This window comes from Tachypleus tridentatus, chromosome 9 (assembly GCF_004210375.1).
Source record: "Tachypleus tridentatus isolate NWPU-2018 chromosome 9, ASM421037v1, whole genome shotgun sequence".
NCBI lineage: Eukaryota > Metazoa > Arthropoda > Merostomata > Xiphosura > Limulidae > Tachypleus > Tachypleus tridentatus.
This window is the reverse complement of record NC_134833.1, coordinates 125,236,913-125,260,962: the sequence shown is the minus strand read 5'-3', so window position 1 is coordinate 125,260,962 and position 24,050 is coordinate 125,236,913. Positions and strand designations below refer to the sequence as shown.

General features: G+C 33.6%; 1 protein-coding gene across 2 annotated transcripts; it reads right to left on the bottom strand.

Annotated features, from left to right (window-relative positions):
* Nucleotides 1-1,156: 1,156 nt before the first annotated feature.
* On the bottom strand, nt 1,157-23,685 carry LOC143226285 (uncharacterized). 2 transcript variants are annotated; one of them, XR_013014538.1, is made up of 5 exons: nt 23,600-23,685; nt 11,753-11,846; nt 9,573-9,662; nt 3,516-3,676; nt 1,157-1,298 (listed from the first exon to the last, which is right to left on the bottom strand). XR_013014538.1 is itself a non-coding variant. In XM_076457059.1 (5 exons), exons 2-4 carry the CDS (start codon nt 11,836-11,838, stop codon nt 3,800-3,802), a joined length of 390 nt encoding a protein of 129 aa, XP_076313174.1. In that variant the 5' UTR covers nt 11,839-11,846; nt 23,600-23,685; the 3' UTR covers nt 1,157-1,298; nt 3,754-3,799. The 2 variants fall into 2 exon arrangements, 1 of the variants encoding a protein (XP_076313174.1); XM_076457059.1 differs by lacking the exon at nt 3,516-3,676 and adding an exon at nt 3,754-4,013.
* Nucleotides 23,686-24,050: the final 365 nt, after the last annotated feature.

The window sequence follows — 24,050 nt, the reverse complement described above, 5'->3', positions numbered from 1 at the left end:
AAATTCTCTTAAGAATATAGGAAGTTATTCGGTTGTTTAAAAACGACATTTAGGCATGAGTAAGACGTAGACATTATTTATTATCTTGTTATTGAAACAGTCAGTTAGGTAAATTTTGAGTTTGTGTTTTCAACGAAGTAATAGAAGTAACAGTGAACTGGACTTTTCATTCTTTTTCTTTCTTTTTTTTTGCCAAATAATTCAAGAAAGCCTGATAAGCAAAACAAACCGTTACTAAAATATTTACAATCAATAAATTATATCTACAAGATCAAACATCGATATATTCCCCTAACTAGATAACACCTACTTCAAACACATAGTGATAACTTCCTCAGTAACTATTACCTAAAAATGGCATAGTTATAATTACCTTACAAAATAATTCCTACAAGCTCAAAGTACTTAACTAACTTCCTCACTAGATAATGGCTAGAAGTTCAAATAATTGTTTGTTTGTTTGTTTTGAAATTTCGCACAAACCAACTCGAGGGCTATCTGTGCTAGCCGTCCCTAATTTAGCAGTGTAAGACTAGAGGGAAGGCAGCTAGTCATCACCACCCACCGCCAACTCTTGGGCTACTCTTTTACCAACGAAAGGTGGGATTGACCGTCACATTATACGCCCCCACGGCTGGGAGGGCGAGCATGTTTAGCGCAACGCGGGCACGAACCCGCGACCTTAGGATTACGAGTCGCACGTCTTACGCGCTTGGCCATGCCAGGCAAGTTCAAACAAACCAACCATAATTTCTTCACCAAATAATGCCTACAAGTTCAAAGAACCCACCTATAACCGTCTCACTAGGTAATGCCTACAAGTTCAAACACAAAGCTATTACTCCTTCATTAAATAATGACTACAAGTTTAAACTACATGGTTATAGCTCCCTCAATAAATAAGAACTACAATACAGCATAGAAACAATTTCGTCAATGAATAACACCCTCATAAATTGAAATAGTATACCTATCATTTGTCATTAGTAGTACTCACAAGTTCAAAACACAGAGATACTAATTTCTTCATTAAATGACACCTATAAATTATACCGTCGTAAATATATGCAATATAATGGGACTGAAAAATACTGCTTTGTCACGTCACATACAGACAAAAAAAGTGAGAAATAAATACAACATGAAATGACACAGGTTTTATTCTATCATATTTTTAATTTATTATCCGACAAAGATTACATAACTTATTTTTAGGAAGTTTAAAATGAATTGGAAAACAATGATTTGACACAAATTGCAGTATTTATCTTCTTTCTAGTTCCTTAGAGGATAAAGATCTGAAACGATATAAAATAGGTACGTTAAAATTTTATTGAACTTGTATCTACTAAAATTTTGTGTGAATTTTAATTCCTATTCACAAGTTGCAAAAAAGTGTTTTCTCTCTTATTTTTACCCATAGGCTTGATACCGATTTCAGTAAATTTAACTCCCCTCTTTCATATGATAAACTTTATTTATATTTTTTAGCTTTATCTACAATGCATGTTTCTTTTAATAGGCCTTTTAAAGTCACTTCATATTTTACACGACTTCAATTTTTTTTTCCAGTTAATGTACCCACACCACGTAAAACAGTTACACTTCATCAATATCTTTATTTGGCACCTCGTATTCATAATTTTATTCCTTATAGTATAAGATCTTCTATTAATCGTGTTAATCAAAAGAAATACTTAAAACAATGGATCTTAAATACTGATGATAATATTCTGGGAACTTTATTTTGATTTTGTAAGTTTTGATTTTACTTTATTATGTGTTTAACCATCACAGGATGAGTTAACTCTTTGTTGATGGTTTTATATTGTTATTTGATTTTTTGTGTCTAATTTATTGCTTAATAAATTTATATTATTATTATATATAATAGATATTATCTTGTAAAAAGCATTATTTTATATGGTTACGAATATTTTTAGTTAAAGAAATTGAACACTTTTTTTCTTTATCTAGGTTTAGTTTAGTAATTATCTTCAAAGCTCATTAAATATGTTTTTTATTGATTCCTTTAAAGAAACCTACTGTATAGCTCCTAATTAACGCCCCTCCCTAACCCCTCAGATATTTTAATAAAGCTTACCTTGTGTGACAGCACTAGTAATGCAACATATAATCCACTTGTATTAATGTAATTTGATTTGAAAATATAAAGAAGGAAAACAAATATGCACATACACACTTATTGACATAGAAATCAGCAAATCACACTTGAAAAATAGAACACGAAACTGCTCAAATACTATAGTTAACGCCCTCCCCTTTCGCAATTTGTAACCCCCCCCCCTTGGGGCATTAATTAGGGGTAATATAGTATATTCTAACAAGATCTAAAGACAAGTTTCTGACTTTAATGGCAGTGATTTATTGTTTATTTACATAAGTAATACAACTATACCAACGGGATTCGTTACTTCTTTGTCAGCCCGGTATGGCCAGGTGGTTATGGTGCTCGACTCGTAATCTGAGGGTCACTGGTTCGAATACCCTTCACACCAAACATGCTCGCCCTTTCAGCCGTAGTAGTATTATAATGTTACGTAAAATCCCACTATTCGGTGGTAAAAGAGTAGCCCCAGGGTTGGCGGTGAGTGGTGATGACTAGCTGCCTTCCTTCTATTCTTAGACTGCTAGTTTAGGGACGTCTAGCGCAAATAGTCCTCGTGTAGTTTTGCGCGAAATTAAGAAAAAAATCCTCTTTACTTGTTAAAACATTATATCTCATGTGCGAGTATGAAATGAATGGTGAGTATCTAACTTTATGTTTTTGGATGTAAGTGACATAAATAAACATGTACTATATTTAAACTTAAACTTATGACAAGTGAAACCCTAATTTCATTTTGTACTACGTCATACGCTTTGCCCTGATAGGCTATTCAGTACAAGCCTCTTCTGTACACCTTCTATCAGTCATTACGTCAGACTTCTAAATACGACATTTGTAAATTATCATGTGCAGCGTTAATTCTTTCACTGAAAATTAAGTAGCAGTTAATATTAACTTATTCGTATCGCTGAGTAAAATCGAGTACATTAACACTGATATTATTGACATGTGTATTAGCCAAAAAGTTCTCTGTCGAACTTACGTACTTTAGTATATTATTAGATCGTGGTGTATAAGTCAATTATTTAATAAGTTGACTTGTATTTTATCATTTGTTTCAGCACTGGTAAGTTCACTCACGTTAGAAAAATGGCCTAAGTTGTTAATACCTAAAACGTTGACTCTAAGAGTCGTGAGTTAATGTATTTGGTATTGGCTTACAAGAACGAATAACTGATAGTTGTTACAAAAAGTTAAATACTATATGCATCTTACTTATATCTATAAATCATGAGTGGATTTTAAACAGTTAAAAAGTTATTTAAAAACAAAGAGGTTGTCTTTCATGACAAATAGACACGACTATCATCAAGGGATCCCGCCACCTTTTACGGAAGGATTACCACCACCATTATAACCACCCATAAATTAATAATTATCAAACCTGGTCAGTAACTATTCATTAAACAAATTAGGTCTTCAGGATCACATATCCTTCACTTCCCGGGAGAGTTATCCCCTCCCCAGTGGCTTTCGTCCTGACCGCTGATTTGGTCTAATTCGCAGTCAAAACCGGGCAACTGCAACACTCCACAGGATCTTTTACTTTAAAAGAAACAACATCAAACATTAGCTATGAGAATCCGTTCCAATACTTCTGAATATTGCTCCAAAACCCTTACCTTCTTCACCTCCGTAATCACACATCAATTGAAAAAAATATTTCCTCTAATGTCGGCTTGGAAGGAGTGAATGCAAAAACCTAGAAACTTTTGAAGCAGCGCTCATCTTAGGGGTGTTAGAAGTAAAAGAAGAAACAGATCTTCGCCTTCGCCCTGGTGAGTTTTCGGATGCCCAGAATTTCTGTTCATCAACAGCACTGACAAGGTCCCTATAGTCACAACTATGTGACATTCCTGCGTTCAGGAAGCAAGTTCTTTTCCTGAGGAAAATATCTACATTTAGTTACAAGAATGCTCGCTGGTTGTGATCTTAAAATTTTTAGTTAAGAAAGGTTGTAATACATGTAGTAATTAGAACGTATTTCGTTAACTAATATTTAAAATCACATAAACCAGAATTAGAAATGCGTGCGGACTTATACCACTAGAAACCGGATTTCGATACACATGGTGAGAAAAGCATAGATAACCCTTTGTGCAGCTTTGTGCTTAATAACAAACAAGCAAAAGAAGGGGTGAAAATGTGCGTCCACCTGGTAGTGAGCTCTATAAGTTACAAAGTTAATATTATTAACAATGTTAAATCCCTGATAGATAGTGTGATAAAGAACCTATCAAGTTTACACTCTAATAACATTTTTCGTAATAATTTTAAATACGATGTTCATTTCTCTCTCTTAAAGTAAAAAGCCAGTTTGGATAAACACCTTCTAGTGTGAGTGCCCTGATATTCTTATGTGCTGGAGAAACTTTAAACTTTATCCCGACAACCCTCTGAGCTACTATACCCAGTTGACCTTCTGCTACATATCCTGACAACTTTCTGAATTATAATAACTACTATAAATTGCTAACCTTCTAGTCTATAGCACCTATACACTCTAGTGGCCCTTTGAGCTGCAATAGCTAATGTACCATGTTAACCTAATGGATTGTGACAATTACATACCCGATGACCTTCTGGGTTGTAATAACTACTTTACCCGGAGACTTGCTGAGGTGTAAGCAGGCAGGTGGCAGCACTGCCCATCTATGGATGACTCAAATTGTTCTTTTAAATGGTATTTTAAATACCTCCTCAATAGGCCATCAGTCCTTTACAATACTATACTGCGTTTCCTTTTATAACAACGCCTACGTAATGACTGTAAATGTTTGTAAACATCACAGTAAAAGGTGTAAATTTCTTTTTCTTCTTTCCTCTACTTCATTTTTTATTACATGATAAATCAAAAACCAAACCAGTGATGCCAACCAGTTTCATTAAGGTGACATAGTTTCAAATAGAGTATCCACTTTCATAAGTGTTATGAATAATTAGTATTTTTTTCAAAATCATAATTCTAGTGTAAATGATATATATAATTATCCCTTGAAGTTAGCTTTTTTGAAGAAATTTGAGGTTCCTTTAAAAAATTAAATATAGGGTGAAACAGGAATCACCAACCAATAATAGATAAGAAATAAATATTACGGTTGGAATCTTATTGTATTTAGAACTTTATTGTATTTAGTTATAAGTACACCTTTCATATGTTTATTGAAACATTGTATTAAAAACAAGCAAACTAGTAAAGAAATAACTTATCAAGAAAAGGAAGTAAATGTATGGATGGTTAATATCAATCCTTTAAAAATGATGCAATCACAATTGTAGAAATGCAAATGCCATCCCTAATCTATTGTTTGTATTGTTTTTGAAAGATTACTTATAACTACTATACCATGAAATGAACTGTTAAACTTTACTTTGATAACCTTCTGCGCTGTAAAATATTTTGAGATTTATTCTTATACCCTTCTGGGCTGTAAAATTGTTAAAATTATCATGGAAAACCACCTATGATGCAATATTGTCAATTTTAACTTGATAGCCTTCTGAACTGTAATTTTTTAAACTTTATAATCACAGCCTTTTGAACTTAAGTTATAAATTTAAATTCCAGATAGATTTGTGTATTTCAATATATAATGTTTTATTTTAGTCAATAAATATTATGCATTAATTAACGTTAACTATTGTACATGTTAATTATTTATTCCAGTATAAAGTAAGTTAAATTCGTCTTCAACTACATTATGAAATTATAATATTTATAAGTATATCTTGAAAACTGAACATCATAAAATTAATATCTGGTTTAGAGTCTTCTGCTTAATTTTGTTCAATTTTTCTGTATGTTAAATTCGAACTTCTGAACGTAAACATACAGTCAATGTACATTCCAGATGAAACAGGTTAATTCTGTTTAAGCTGTGGAAGGACCTTTGAATTAATAGACTGTTTACATTAAGGTATGCCAGTGAAAAATAATCATAAGTTTTAAAGTAAATATTCAGGATTACTTAACATTTCTCACCACATTCAAGCTTTGGTAGTCGAGCCTGTGAGGTTATATTATTCGAAAAGCTGAATAAGAATGAAAACCATCTTCAGTTTTACTCGCTAAACGTTTGATTACGTTAATAAGTCTGGCATAATTTTCTATTTTTCACACATGACCTATTATCGTATGGAGTCTTCATATGTTGTCATCATGCAAGATCTCGTATCATATGGTGTTGTCGTGTGTTGCCGTCAAGCAAGATCTGGTATTATATGGTGTTGTCGTGTGTTGCCGTCAAGCAAGATCTGGTATCATATGGTGTTGTCGTGTGTTGCCGTCAAGCAAGATCTGGTATTATATGTTACCATCATGCCAAATCTGTTGTCATATTGTGTCATTATATGTTGCTATCACGCAAGATCTGTTTTCACATCTTGTCATCGTACCAGTCCTGACACAATATGTTACCACTATGCCAAATCTGGCATGACCTCTACTGTTAAAAATGTTTAGTTCATTATATTTAATACAAGTGAAATAACCTGTGCTTATGTGTTCTGTAAAAAGGTATCTGAAAAAAACACATACTATTTTATTAACTTTTATTCTTATCATGCTTGCTAAAATTTATTAAGAGTCAGAAGGCCTAGTAAAACATTCCTGAAATACTTTGAAATAATGCACAACTACTGTTTATATATCACCACATTCCAAGTAGAGAAAAGTACAAGGCTTGAGGTACCTACTTTGATATTGTTAATGTTCCTGAGATTTGAAGCACCTACTTTCATATTATTGCTTCTCCCGAGGTTTGTGGTACTTACCTTTATATTGTTACTATTTCAGAGGTTTGAGGTACCTTCCTTCATATTATTACAACTTTTGAAATTAGAAGTAACTACATTTATATTATTACTACTGCAGTGGTTTGAAGTAACTACGTTCATATTGTTACTACTCTTGAGACCTGAGGTACATGCATCTATATTATTACTACTGCAGTGGTTTGAAGTAACTCCATTTATGTTATTACTACTCTTGAGACCTGAGGTACATGCATCTATATTATTACTACTGCAGTGGTTTGAAGTAACTACATTCATATTGTTACTACTCTTGAGACCTGAGGTACATGCATCTATATTATTACTACTGCAGTGGTTTGAAGTAACTACATTTATGTTATTACTACTCTTGAGACCTGAGGTACATGCATCTATATTATTACTACTGCAGTGGTTTGAAGTAACTACATTCATATTGTTACTACTCTTGAGACCTGAGGTACATACATCTATATTATTACTACTGCAGTGGTTTGAAGTAACTACATTTATGTTATTACTACTCTTAAGACCTGAGGTACATACATCTATATTATTACTACTGCAGTGGTTTGAAGTAACTCCATTTATGTTATTACTACTCTTGAGACCTGAGGTACATGCATCTATATTATTACTACTGCAGTGGTTTGAAGTAACTATATTCATATTGTTACTACTCTTGAGACCTGAGGTACATGCATCTATATTATTACTACTTCAGTGGTTTGAAGTAACTTCATTTATGTTATTACTACTCTTGAGACCTGAGGTACATACATCTATATTATTACTACTGCAGTGGTTTGAAGTAACTACATTTATGTTATTACTACTCTTGAGACCTGAGGTACATACATCTATATTATTACTACTGCAGTGGTTTGAAGTAACTACATTTATGTTATTACTACTCTTGAGACCTGCGGTACATACATTTATAATTTCTGACATCGATTCTCGGTATTTATTTATCACTAGATAGGTGACTTTGAATCAAATACTGAAATGAAACGTTTCCTTTTTGAAACATAAAAATGTGACAGAAAGTGTGTCAATTTTCGACTGATTCTTTAAAATATACAAATAGATAAATAAAATAACCGTAACACGTTGAAAATAGAAGTTGACTACTTTATTGTAAAAGTGAGAGTTTATTAGCGTATATGTTTACATAGCTTGTTGGGAGAATAATTTACTATCTGTTAAAGTTAATGCATTCGTTCCCGCAAAAGAACCGAGGAATAGAAAATTACGACTAAGATTAAGGCAGACCGTCTATTTGAAGAGCTTTTTTGGAGGGGATTTCTGAAAAGGAAACGCTAAAGTAACTCGTACATTACCTGATAAACACTCACACGTTCACCAAATATGGGTTTAAAAAACATAGGAAATAGGTAGGATTATCTGATCATTCAGATGGTCTATTATGGAGTTTGATCGTTGAAATAATTCTAGTGGTAGACTCCGCAAGAAACATTGGCTAAAATAGACAGCCAGAGAAATGATATGAAGTCAATTTGTATAATGGTGTGTTTTTTTTCCGTTACGTATAGAAACCTACGGAGTCGACAAAGGTAACTTAGTCTCTTTTCCTTTTTAACTGTTCTAGCATCCGAATAACTGCATAATTTTATTAAGTTGCTTTCATGAACTCAACTGAAGCGATACTAGTAATGGTTCGAAGTTTTCGCAGCCATAATTGCATAAATCCTCCGCATCGCAACATTAAAACATTTAATTTTCACTACTTAGTTTTATTGTTTATACCTCGGACCAAGAATCTCTTGCTGAAAACTAAATAGACTTCTGTGAATGAATATAATGCGAAAACAACAAACTTTAAACTCATTAAAGTACACTATTGGCTGAGATACCTGGTTATATCATTTCAAATAAGTTATTTTAGCACAGGCTTTTAATTCAAAAAGAAAAAAAAAGGTTGATATCATTTTATATTCTATTAGATGTACGAAAAAATGAAAGCAATGAATACACTTTAAAACAAAGTTCTATTCCTTCGTATCAACGAAACGTTTCTCGTGTGATATTGTTTTATAGTAGTTATCTCTTAAATATGCAAAATCTCTCTTCGTCTGACAATTATCAGTGTTTATGAGTGCTCTTGTATTTCTCATAAAAAGCCTAGTAATCTAATCTACTGAACTGTATTAGTGCTGCCTACATCAATGTTTCTTATATAGAACCAAGTAATCTATTCTATTAGATTGTATTAATGCTGCTAGCAACAGTGTTTCTTATAACGATCCTGTTAATCTAATGTGATTAACTGTATTAATTCTGTTAACATCAACGGTTAAAACGTCATTACCGCAAATAAAGAAAATAATATGTATTACATTCTCAAAAACGTATACGAAAACATTATTACTATTGCATTTTTATTATATTTTAAATGTAAACTGAAATGGCTGAATAAGAAATATAAAGTTCAAAACGTACACACAATTATAATAAAATTTCAGGGGAACATACAATGAAATGTGTGTGTGGAGCTTACGTGCTGAAATGTAACACATCTTTTGATTCTGAATACAAAAATCATCACAAAATTTTATAATATGTTACTAGTATCTGCAAAAGATTAACAAAGTAACCAACTGATTTATCTGAAGTTTGAAGGATAAAAAATTGAAACAAAACTTACTGTAGATTCTTCAGGCGAGAGTCCAAATCATGGATCATGTTTTTCATGTACAATAGGCCTTTTCTCTGAGCAAGGATGTCTTTCAAGCTTCTGTCATAGAAAAAAAAACTAATTATAATACGAATTACTGTGAGTTTTGTTTCATAGACGAAAAGTTGTTGTTGTGTTTTTGCGTTTATTTTTTAAATAATGAGAATGCTCAAACAAGTACCAGACTGGAAGACAGCTACAACAGACTCTAACTGGAAGACAGCTACAACAGACTCTAACTGGATGGCAGTTACAACAGACTCTAACTGGTAGACAGCTACAACAAACTCTAACTGGAAGACAGCTACAACAGACTCTAACTGGAAAACAGCTACAACAGACTCTAACTGGAAAACAGCTACAACAGACTCTAACTGGAAAACAGCTACAACAGACTCTGACTGGAAAACAGCTACAACAGACTCTAACTGCAGGACAGCCACAACAGACTCTAACTGGAAGACAGCTACAACAGACTCTAACTGGAAGACAGCTACAATAGACTCTAACTGCAAAACAGCTACAACTGACTCTAACTGGAAAACAGCTACAACAAACTCTAACTGGAAGACAGCTACAACAGACTCTAACTGGATAACAGCTACAACAGACTCTAACTGGAAGACAGCTACAACAGACTCTAATTGGAAGACAGCTACAACAGACTCTAATTGGAAGACAGCTACAACAGACTCTAACTGGAAGACAGCTACAATAGACTCTAACTGGAAAACATCTACAACTGACTCTAACTGGAAAACAGCTACAACAGACTCTAACTGGAAGACAGCTACAACAAACTCTAACTGGAAGACAGCTACAATAGACTCTAACTGGAAGACAGCTACAACAGACTCTAATTGGAAGACAGCTACAATAGACTCTAACTGGAAGACAGCTACAACAGACTCTAACTGAAAGACAGCTACAACAGACTCTAATTGGAAGACAGCTACAACAGACTCTAATTGGAAGACAGCTACAACAGACTCTAACAGGAAGACAGCTACACCACACTCTGAGAACCTCTGTTATAAATAAACCATTGATTTGATAATTGTTTGATTTTTCATTATTTAATCAAGTTGCATGTATTTCTGTTTAAACGTATAAGCTATTAGTACAAAAACATAACTTTTAAAACCTCTCCATGAATGAAAGTGTTTGAGTTTCCGTAACATTCACATTGCCTTAAAATTTGGTTTGTTTTGAATTTCGCGTAGAGCTACACAATGGCTATCTGCTCTAGCCGTCCCAAATTTAGGAGTGTAAGACTAGTGGGAAGGCATCTAGTCATCACCACCTACCGCCAACTCTTGGACTACTCTTCTACCAACGAACAGTCGGATTGACTGTCACTTTATAATATAACCACGGCTGAAAGAGCGAGCATGTTTGGTGTGACGAAGACTCGAACCCGCGACCCTCAGTTGCGAGTCGAGTGCCGCTTTAACCACCTGGCCATGCTGGGCTATCTTAACTTAATGGTTCATCAGTTCTTGCTTTATATTACTGTCTAATAATTACAAATCATAATTTGACATTCATGTGCTCTTCCAGCTTGGACCTCACCCTGAATTTGTTTTAAAAAAAGCCATTGTTACTGGAACTTTATTTCAATAATCTTGAGGTCTTCCGTTATTGTTGTCATGTGCTGTTTAAATTCTTTATTATTAATATTTGGTTTTGATTTTACATTAACAGTGAAACTACAAAATATCCAAATAGCTCAATATTTTTTCAATAAACGAAACTGCACATTGTAAACAAAAGTGGTAATTCAAAGAAACAAAATATGTCACAAGCATATAATTGATTGCCTTTGATTACTGTTAACTGTTTTTCAAACTAAGTCTTTGATTATAGGTGCACGTGCGTTAATTGAAAGAACCGTGCATCATCTATTTTAGAATTTTAGTTTAAGGTGACAAATTTACGTGCATTTACGATATTTGTACATTAATTATTTTAGAAAACTTGGTTTTAGTTTACAGGTTCGTGGGTGATAGTTATGAAGACTAAAACTAGTTGCAATAAATGTGTGATTTACTTATTAGCTACTTTGAATAGTCACATTTTTAGCTACCTAAACTTGCTTTACAAATATTGATAAACAAAGTAGTTATACTTAAAAAAAAAAAAACACTCACTTTTCAAATTCATAATCAACTGCAGCAAAAGCAACTGTTGCTAAGATCAGCCCGACTAAAAATACCATCTTCATGTTTACTGCCATGTTGTTCTCTGGGAAAAAAAAATCGAATGTTGAAGCCTCAACATAGAAGACATAATACAAAAGCTTTCCATTCTACAAATACAGGTTTCTCATAATCTCATCTACAGCCTATTCTACAGACACAAATTTCCTATTGAATCTTATCTGAACTTTGTATTCAATAAATATATATGTATACACACACACACACATAGGTGCATATACGTTAAGTGAATTTAAAATTATACAGAATATAACGGCCTAAAATGTACATAAGTCACATTAAAAAATAAGTTTTACCCCGGATTGTTTTCGGTTTCATATTTAAACCATAATATTCTTACAAGTGGCACAGAAATCAGTTGGATGCCTTAATTAGTCGGTTATTGTGATTTTGGATTATGAGTATGATCCGCTAAAACTAATGGTCATAAACACTCCATTTACAATATCTTCATTTAAGAAACACAGCTCGAAGGACGCTATACATTTTAGGCTGTAGAATTTTAAATTCACTTAACGTATATGTATGTATGCGTGTCTTTTATGTGTTTGTGTATGTGTGTGTGTGTATATATATATATATATATATACACACTCTATGGTACAATAAGAGAAACATACGAAACAACAAGAATGAAAATAGAATGCATAAAAATGTTTTAATGTAAATAGTTGTTTTTTTCATAAAAGTCTCAAAATATTATTTAATTTATTGAATACAAAGTTTAGATAAGATTCCATAGGAAGTTTGTGTCTGTAGAATAGGCTTTAAATGAGACTATGAGAAACCTGTATTTGTAGAATGGAAAGCTCAAATGAAACTTTAAGAAATTTAAATTCGTAGAATAGAAAACTCGGATGAGACTAAGAGAAATCTTTATAGGTATTATGAAAGTTTAGATGAGTGTTCAAGGAAACCTTTATATATAGAATGGAAATGTCAGAAGAGACTATGAAAAACTTATATTTATTGAATGGAAAGCTCAGATGAGACTATAAGAAACTAATATTTATAGTATGGAAATCTCAGACGAGCCTATGAAAAATTAGTATTTATAGAATGAAAAGCTCAGATGAGAATATGAGCAATTAATATTCACAGAATGGAGAGCTCAGATAAAACTATCAGAAAACTGGATAGGTACTGATACCGTACGCATGCAAATTTTGCTTTTTACAACAAAAGTTAAAAATCAATACAAGAAGTTTCAAGAAACCTCATATCGTTAGATTTGTATTCAACTTATAATATTTTGTTCACATTTTTTATGAGAACAAATTTCTAAAATAAATTTCCCCACTAAGACTACTGGTAACATTTAGAGTTCTTCTCATGTATAAAGTAAAATATTTTTATTGATTTTAGACCATCAATGGTAATGTAACAATGCACAAACATTCTGTAAGGCAGTGTTTCTTAAAATATGCAACACCTACCACCGGTGGTACCCTGCAGGGGCAAAAAATAAACGGAGATATCCGCTTTTAAAAGTTTTGTTCCTGAGCACAACCGCAGGAGTCACATCTTCGTTTAAAGCTCACAAACATCGAGCTCTTTGTCTCTTCCCTACCGTCTGATCACAAGTAGTTCCATTCCTTGTACTGAACAATCATGAACCTGTTTATTTCCAACTACATATGCAAATTTAATGAACAATATCAATAATGTTTATAAGCTTTCGTCCATTTTCTTTTTCTTTTTGTACATACGTGCATTATCACATTATTGTGTGATTATCCTCTCTCGTACAGCAGTCAGACTTTGGTGACAATCCCTGTACCACCCTTAGGGGTACACCGATAAAGCTGAGACTCAAAAGTGGTACAAAAATGCTTAAAGTTTGGGAAACACTATCGTAAGTAATGAACAATACTGTTAAAGTTATACTACTGTTTATTTTCTAGTAATAAGTATTTTAGGAGGAATTGTGGTATGTCCATGGATTTACAACGCTAAAATAAGGGGTTCGATTTACCTCGGTGGGCTCACAGATAGCCCCATGTGGCTTTGCTATAAGAAAACACACACACACAGAATCCACTCTAGAATTTAACTCAATACTTTCACATTCTCTTAGTGAGGACTATTTTAGTCTTCCTTTAATGTAACAATTTTAATATTTTTGGTCAGTACAATTAGTATATCTAGTTTTATTAATATAACAATAAAACCATTATTATAGCGATTGTTTGTATTGTTAGCTTATTATATTCAGTACTAACGTAAATTTTCAAATCTTGCCGAACCTCTTTTGGGTTTACAGCTCAAGATGTCGCTAACAACGAGAGTACTAACTGGTGAAGCAATACATTCGTGTGGTGAGTGTGTGTGTGTTCTTATAGCAAAGCCACATTGGGCTATCTGCTGTGTCCACCAAGTGGAATTGAACCCTAATTTTAGCGTTGTAAATCCGAAGACTTACCGCTGACCCAGCGAGATACTATACATACAAAAATATAGAATATACATATTCTATTGTCATACAAATGACAAGAGAATTATATTACAAATATGTTTTTGATATGTACTTCATTAGAATCTTATTACACTGTATGTTTCCTAATACACATACACCCATGAGAATTTTAGTAGATTATATGTTTCGTAGCATACACCTCATCAGTAAATGTTTCTGATCCATACTTCTTCAGAATATTAGTATAGGAAATGTTTCTTAATGCACATTTCATTAGAATCTCACTACATCAAGTGTTCTCTGACGGACATCTATTCTTAACTTTACTACAGCAAATGTTCTCTGATAGATATCTATTCTTACCCACACCACAGTAAATGTTCTTGAAATCATCAGAATTTTGATTCTTTAATTGTTAGTTCAACTTGAATCCATCAAGAAAGGTCCATTTTATTTGTGTAACCTATCTTCATATACCACGTTTAATTATATGTGCATGGATTGCAATATTGATAAGAGTAAGGTAAACACAAGTTAATACAGCGAATAATTAGATCACAAATTCTTCCATATGCTACACGTGCAACAGTGAGGCCCTCGTATCCTGTTCGTATCAACTACCTAACCAATTAACCAACCTTCAGCTCTGGGCTCCTAAAACGTCGATGCTTATATAAGGAGATTAATAAACCATTTTTTAAGGGTAATGATAGCACTACTCGTGAAAAATTAATTGCACATAAGTTATTGTATTAAATATTAACTCGTTTGTGGTATCCTTGTATTACAGGAAATTAGCTAAGGTGTTACATAGAATATTATTTCCTACAAACTTTGATTTTTGCATAACTAAGTTATTTGAAATAACGGTTCGCACTTAACACCCAACCTTTGGTATCAGACTTTCTTCTGGGAAATTACTTTCTACACATTCACGAAACCAATAAGGCCTTGCAAAATTAATGTATTCAATAATGCGATAAATAAATCGTATAATAGAGCAAATATCATTTCATATTTTTAATATAGTTATTTTATTTGATGTCTCAATAATACCATAACCATGCCATAATCTTATGGCATGTTAAAAGATATTTAAAATATTTTACCTAATATTATCAGAATTTTTTATTTTGTGTCTTTAAACCCCGGGCCTGGAATGGCCAGGTGGGTTAAGGCGTTCGACTCATAATCTGAAGGTCTCGGGTTCGAATCCCCGTCGCACCAAAATATACTCGCCCTTCCAGTCATGGTGGCGTTATAATGTGACAGTCAATCCCACTATTCGTTGGTAAAATAGTAGCACAAGAATTGGCGGTGGGTGGTGATGACTAGCTGCCTTCTCTCTTGTCTTACACTGCAAAATTAGGGACAACTAGCGCAGCTAGCCTTCGTGTAGCTTTGCGCGAAATTCAAACAAACAAACTTTAATCCCGACAGAGCCAAAATTAAGTTTATCATTTCATTTCAATCATTTTCGGTTAGTGTGTTCTGTTAATCTCAGGATTCATGGCTCGTATTCCGTTGCCGCAAAAACGCCTTTTGGCCAAGTCCCAATGTTCTATCAGGTGAAACTTGCTCAACAAATGATGTAGGTTGCTGGAGATTAGATGCCCTCATTCTTGTCTGTTAGTTTAAAATTATGGGCGGCTATTTACATATTGTACTTTGAATGAAATTATATTATTTTTATTTTACTTTATTATTTGGAAGTCAACATTTTATTTAGTACTAATGGGATATCTTAAACAGTTTTTATGAAAATAATATTAATTACTTATATATATACATATTAAACTCTTCTTTCAGTTCTGAAATTTGCATATTTTGTATTATTTGAGCACTGTCATTGTCTATTTGGCCACCGCTAGTACAGCGGTATGTCTTCGGATTTACAACGCAAAATCAGGGGTTCGATTCCCCTCGGCAGATAGCCCGACGTGGCTTTGCTATAAGAAAATACGCATACACTCATTATCTATTTACGTTTTTGTGATATTCTGTTTTTGAATGTTTTTGTTGAACTCGAACATGAATAAATCTGCTCTTGTTAGTTTATTATTTTCTGTCAAAAGTTCCTAAGTACTACGAAATTAGCCTATAACAAAGAGTTTTCATCTTCAAATCTAAATGTTTACTTCAAAGCATGCTTTCTATCAGGCTAGGCTAATATCGATACGAGAAACAAGGTTGGATTATATGGTAATTTATTAGTGCAACCGTACTTAGTTTTTGTTTGTTTGGGAATTTCGCACAAAGCTACTCGAGGGCTATCTGTGCTAGCCGTCCCTAATTTAGCAGTGTAAGACTAGAGGGAAGGCAGCTAGTCATCATCACCCACCGCCAACTCTTGGGCTACTCTTTTACCAACGAATAGTGGGATTGACCGTCACATTATAACGCCCCACGGCTGGGAGGGCGAGCATGTTTGGCGCGACGCGGGCGCGAACCCGCGACCCTCGGATTACGAGTCGCACGCCTTACGCGCTAGGCCATGCCGGGCCCGTACTTAGTTACTGGCTGTCTTTTCTTTCAACTACACAGCGTTGAAAGAAACGCCACGGTAATAATTTTAATTGCTTTTCATAAGCAGATTGAAATAAGTCTTAAGAATGTGCCTTTCTGACTGACTCAACCCCCTTGGTGCACAGTAGCTAAGTAAATTGCCACTTGTTAAATGTTCAACGCAAAAGTTTCCGCACAATAATGCCTTAAAATGGAATTATTATTTAGCATACAGAATCGTACAGTTTTTTTCTTCTCAAAGGAGAGTAGTTAATTATTCATAATAAAAAAGGTAAATGACTACTAAACTGCTAATTCAGCATTATACGTTTTCTGAAAAATAGCATTTTGCTTTAGTATAGACTATTAAAGGATTTTTCTAACTGCTTCTTTTGTTAGACTTTATTCTTTAAAAAGCGTATTATAAGTTTTTATTTTAATTTGATTGTGGAACGAAACTTAATAATGATCTAATAGGAGGAGGACAGCGTCATTCAATATCGTATCATGCGAGATGGATAATTAACTTCCTAAACAATGTTATTACGTAGTCTTTTAGGCAGGTCAATAAAAGGCAATAACACAGATATATGTTCAGTAGCTGTGCTATAAAACATTTATTTTTATTGTTGCCATAATTTTCTCTTATTAGTATTCAATGAAAAGAGTTCTGTATAACTCAAAGTGAAAGTGTGTGTTTTCTTATAGCAAAGCCACATCGAGCTATTTGCCGAGTCCATCAAGGAGTATCGAACGCCTGATTTTAGAGTTATAAATCCGTGGACTTACCGCTTTATTTAATATCAAATAATAATAATAAATCCACTCGATTCCTTAAGGAACATAGGGCCGCAAACGCTGCGATTTCTTGAACATGCAGGTTTTTTTTTTTAGTTTTTTTTTAAGGGAGTAGGTCTTTAGCCTACTGCACAACCCCCAACCAAGAGGACAATTTCTCAGCCCACCGAGGGGAATCGAACCCCTGATTTTAGCGTTGTAATTCCGGAGACATACCGCTGTACTAGCGGGGGGGCATATCAAATACTGATGACAGTTATTGTCTTTCTTTCTTTTACTAATTTTTTTCTGGTACTGCCATCTTCAGCGTTATTCTCGTAAAAGCAATATCTAAAAAAAATATGTGGCGCTGCTAGTGTTCTTTTTTTTTTAACAAAAGTGAAAATCGTTTACAGAATATCATTACATTTTAAAGCGAAAAAAATCTAAATTTTTTTCACAAAATGTATGTATGTAAAAACTCCAGAAGAAAATATAATTCGCGAAGTTGAAAGCATAATTTAAATTTAGATCTAAATATGCATGTATATTTTAATTAGTCCTGACTCCAAACGAACTAACCCTCATTGGGAAAAGTTTGTTTTTTTAGTTATAGAAAGCACCGATTTTTTTTATACACACAGTTGATACTTTTAAAGTATCTGTCATTCTATATGTTCTTTGAATATAATTAACGTAAGCATTTAAATCGTTTTTTAATTTGAAAGTAAAGGCATTTCTGAATAATTATATTTTATGTAAACATGAGTGAAGTGACCTGTGGCAAACCAAAACAATAAAATCCTAGCCGAAGAGACGACTGTTTTCCTTTCTATGTAAATACAAATATTATAGAAATTAGGATAGGAGTTCTCAACACTTAAATGTTCTTGTATCAGAAGTGGTGTAGAAAGACGTATTTGGCTAGATATGCAAATTTCCCAATGACAGATTGAAATTATAAACTCTTAAACAAGCTAAATACACTGTTCAGTTCTGTGTGAAAACATGGACCTTGTAAAGAGTGGTTCCACCAATACACAGAATTCAGATAAAAATCTAACAACTTTATGATCCAGAGAAAATTATTTTGTTTTGTTTTTAAGTTTTGATTTCAGAAACATGAATAACTTTGAAGCATAAGTTCTTAGCTGGTGAGCCTCATGCTATCAGTAAAAAAATCAACTCATGCATAATGTCAACAAAGTGTTAGCACATGGTTGACGTGCAGAAAATCAGTATGGAAATATGCATAGAATACTGAAGTGACAACTATGTTTGTTACTGAAGCACAAAGGTTGACATAGTTTTACATGCTGTAATGCATATATAAAAGGTGTTAAGTAAATTCTTCAACTCCTTTACTAGAACAGAAATTACATCTTTGTTACTTTCCCATTTAGAAATAAGGCCTCTTTTCTAAACAAATCAAAATGCATGAATTCTTTCAACTGGGAATTTTTATCTTATATATAAGATCATCGCTCTCATTAGAATGTTATGTAGATGGACTTGAACAAAAGCTGGTTTGTATTACAGTTTTTGTTTGTCTTGTAATTTCAATAAATCTGTTCATTAGTAACACGTCTTAAAATAAAACGTCCGTCTTCCGTTTGATCGCAAAGAAGCACTATGTATTAGGAGAGCAACCAGAAAAGTAGCCTAGAAATTAGTTTGCCGGACTGTAAATTTGATGATTCATGGGTTACATCCCGACACTAACTTCACACTTTGAGGCCGTGTTTAAAGAGTAAGGATCAAACCAAGAGATGTAACGTGGGCTCTTCATTGACTTGAACTAAGTTCAAGCAACGCATTGCTGAAATATTCATCCAACATATACGAAGTTAAACTTACAGTAAACAAATAAAGTCGTAATCAGTACAACGCCGAAATTAAAATTTCAAAAGTTAGAGCACTATATATATAATGTGACTTCTTCGTTAATTAATAGAAACTTCTATAGTTTCTAAGACCAACTTTTTTACACTGTTCCTCTTAATGATTTAAAGTTGTTTTCTAAAGGACTTGAGAGCTGAAGCTTATCTGTATGCCTAGATTATACACAAACTGTAAAGGCTGTGATTCGTTTTTATCACTGTGTTTGCTATTCTGAAGCAAGTAATTAAATTTACTACTTCTTACTTTTCATTCTGATTTCTAAATTATTTTTAAAAAGTTAGGTTAAAAGCGCCTTCAAAACCAACGTAAATCAGAAAGATAACGCAAGGTTATTGAAGGAATCAGAGATGTCTTGAAGAGAATGTTATGGTTGCAAGAGGTTCTAGATAAATAAAAAAAAAACCTCAGAAAGATAAAGCAACAGTCGTGAGCAGTAGTGCAAAAATCAAAGATGGGGAATAAATAATGTATTTGTATCTGAAAACTGTATTTGTTTTGCATTTACTTAAGAAAACAATGACAGTTTAAAATACCATAGTACAAAAGATAAATTAATTAATTTAAAAGAACAAAATCTACGTCGGAGTTAAAAGATCGTTTCAACAAATAAAACATACGTGTATATTCAGCCTCAACCTCTGTTACCTTTAACAGCGTCTGATGACACTTAACCTCGCCACACTAATGCTGTTGATCTACCGAGATATGAGGATTAATAACCACTAATAAAACAGAAAATAGCAGCTATACCCAAAGTTACTTCTTATACAGCGTAACACTGATTTTTTAGTGCCGTACTGACATCTTCTAACCCTCTGGGCCCGGGATGGCCAAGTGGTTAAGGCGCTCGACTCGGAATCTGAGGGGCGTGGGTTCGACTCCCGGTCGCGCCAAACGTGCTCGCCCTTTCAGCCGTAGGAGCGTTATAATGTGACGGTCAATCTCACTATTTGTTGGTAAAATAGTAGCCCAAGAGTCGACGGTGGGTGGTGATGACTAGCTACCTTCCCTCTAGTCTTACACTACTAAATTAGGGACGGCGAGCGCAGATAGCACTCGAGGAGCTTTGCGCGAAATTCAAAAAACGAACTTAATTATAATTTTTATAAAAATAAACTGACCAGACGTCGCTTGAATGAAACAAACTGCACTGAAGGGCCTGTGTGATAATAACAGGACGTACACCTTGTTCAAGGAAAGAAAGGTCCTATTTTCTCCGACACTGAGATTTATTAAGGAAAGAAATGTCATGTTCTATCTGACACTAAGGTTTATTAAGTAATGAAATTCCACGTTCTCTTAAATAATTATACTTGTTTAAGGTCGATGTTCTCTTTCGAGCAATTATTTTAACAGACAAGAGTAAGTTGGAATTTTATGATAATGATGGGATCCTTCCAGGGTATTTATTGCAGCATTAACACCAATTCTCAAGGTAGTTTAATCCTTCAGGTTAAAATCGGTCAGAAAAAGCTCCTTCATTCACTTTACTGAACGAGAGTTAACAAAATTAGGCTAATATAACTAGCAAAATTAAAATGTGGATACAGTGGTTGGTAGAACAAAGTTATCAAAATCTAGTGTTTCAGCTCTTTTCACTAACTGGTAAGTTTGACAGAGGGTTAGCCATATAATTAAGTATTCTCCTACTACTCCATAAGCTCAAGAACATTCATGTATTACTAACACGAATTTTTCCGGTTTTATAGATAACTAAAATATGAAATTCTTTAGGTTTATATTTAAATATAATTTCCAAAATTGTGAGAATTATCAAAGATGTCTCTCTTGAGAACTGTATGCATAAGCTTTTTCTTATTTTTAAAGCAGTTTGTCTAAGTTTGTAATAAGATCTCTTGCTAGAACGTTTAATTCCGAAAATCAGCTTGCACCTTTTCTGTTTGTTATAAGTTTATTATAACAAAGGTTTAGTGAAAGGAAATTTATTTCCCATTTCTTCACACCAAAATTGATCAGATATAGCAGCTTTCTTGTATAAAAGGACTATATTTTGTTTTGTTTTTTAGTAATTAGTGTTCATTATAGAGTATAAATAGTCTTAAACATTACTGAGAAAAGTCTACTGTTGCTTCCATATTGTAACGGTAAAAATAAAAAAGCCAATGTTTAATAGAATAATTCTACGAACAAAGTTTCTCGTCTTAGGTAACATTACAGCACTGAAAACCTGGTTCCGACACCCGTGGTTGTCACAGCACATATATTTGTTTTGAATTTCGCGCAAAGCTACACGAGGGCTATCTGCGCTAGTCCTCCCTAAAAAGCAGTGTAAGACTAGAGGGAAGGCAGCCAGTCACCACCACTCACAACCAACTCTTGAGTACTCTTTTGACTGTTACATTGTAAAGCCTCCACGGCTGAAAGGGCGAGCATGTTTTGGTGCGATGAAGATTCAAACCCGCGACCTTCGGATTATGAGTTGAGTGCCTTAACTACCTGGTCATGTCGGGCCCTCCACAGGCATTACAACTAACTGTTTTGTTTTGCACTTATCAACAAGCGAAAAAAACACTTTAGATAACAGCACCAAAGGTAACTAATACTTCAGTCATTTTCACCTCATTATCAGTTTGGGATTATTTAGAAAAAGTAAAGTGTTCAAAATAAAATTCATCAGTTAGTTAACTTAAAATAATTATTTGTTTAAGTAAAAGAAAAACTGTTAAAGGAAGCAAAACTACACATAAGGCACTTGAATTCTTACTAACAAATAGGAAAACATGAATTTCTGTAATAACCTCTCAGATTATTAAATAATAATTTATTACATACTGGTTTGGTTATCAGGACCAAAGAGTCCAAGCATGGCAAACAAGTTAGTGAACAATACTCTGGATCCGAGAGATTATGCCTTACACTATAAGAGTGACTGTCAAATCCCACTATTTGAATAGACAAGAGCAGCCCTAGATTTAGCGATGTCTACTGCTGACTAGTCACTTCTCTTCTAGCCTTAATTTCACTATTACAAAGTAAGAATAGCGATGTTAACTATTACTATTCACGTGCAGTAAAGTGATAAACTAAAGTTAGAAGGAGGTCCATGCGTAATACGTCGAGCAAATGCACGAGTAGTTTTTTCTTTAGCTTGACCTTAAGTTATAGTGACAAAATATGTATATCCGGCATGGCCAGGTGGGTTAAGGTGTTCGACTCGTAATCTGAGGGTCGCGGGGTCGAATCCCCGTCACATCAAACATGCTTGCCCTTTCAACCGTGAGGGCGTTATAATGTGACGGTCAATCCCATTGTTCATTGGTAAAAGAGTAGCCCAAGAGTTGACGGTGTGTGGTGATGACTAGTTGCCCTACCTCTAATCTTACATTGCTAAATTAGGGACGACTAGCGCAGATAGACCTCGTGTAGCTTTGCGCGAAATCCAAAACAAACCAAAAATGTAAATTTCTTTGAGTTTCAAAAGTAAAAAGAATACAAAAAAAAACTAGTGCAATTTAATCTGAGTTATAGTTTATTTCTGGATAAGTGAAAAACTTACATGGTTCTGATTTGCTATTACTTTAATATTTTAGTATCCTCGTTTAAATAAAAAATATAAGGGATGTTTGCTCACTCCATCAATTAAACAGGGAGCAGTAGAAGAAATATGTCTAACATCTCCATATATTTAACATCAAGTAGAACGAAAAGGCTGAGTTACGTTTTCTTATATATTTTATATTCTATTTATATAAGTGAGAACTTGAGTATGACAATGAAAGTTTAGCTTCATGAATGTTACACTTAACTAATTGAGAACATTAATCCATTATACAACATTAAATGAATTTATGCTCATAAAGACAGCGTAATACTGGATTATTTTATGGTCAAATAAAGCGACTGTGTCCACCCTTAACTGGGATGTGGGTTATTTCGGGTATTTGTACAAAGCTACGCAATAGCTATCTTCGATAACCGTCTCTAATTTTGAGCTTAAAGTTTATAGTGGACAAGGCAGCTAAATGAAACCAGGCAGCTAAACGAAACCACCCACCGTTAACTCTTGGGAATCTTCTAATTCAATAGTGAGATTTGACGATCAGTCTTATAATGTACTCATGGAATGAAAATTTGAGATATTTAAATCCATAGTTCAACGCGCTAACTATTAGACTACATACTGCCCCTTATTTAGAGAAACAAAAGCATTTTCCTACCTTTTTAATAGGCAAATTTGTCCAGCTTCTCGAGATATGAACTGATAGTGTGTCATATAGGTTTCTCAAAGGTGCTTTTATACAAAGTCGTCGCCTACATATGTAATTTTAGAGAAACAGTCTACTTGAAACACTGATGTGATTGGTTTGGCTACAATGACGTAAGCATGACGTCTCATTCAACATTTTGGTTGGCTAACAGTTAATAAACCATCAACCATCGTGTAAAAAAAAAAAGAAAAAGAAGAAAGATTTGAAGTAGGATGAGTTTTTAATCCCATTTCAAGTTAATAATTTCCGAGTTGAATTATTAAACATTATTAAGTATTTAAGATTCAACAATTAGAGCAACTATGGATTTCCGTAACGATTAATGCTAAAGATTGCCAGAGTAATATTGTCAAGTATATAGATCAACAAAAGCCACCTGGTTCCACAAAACGTATCAGTT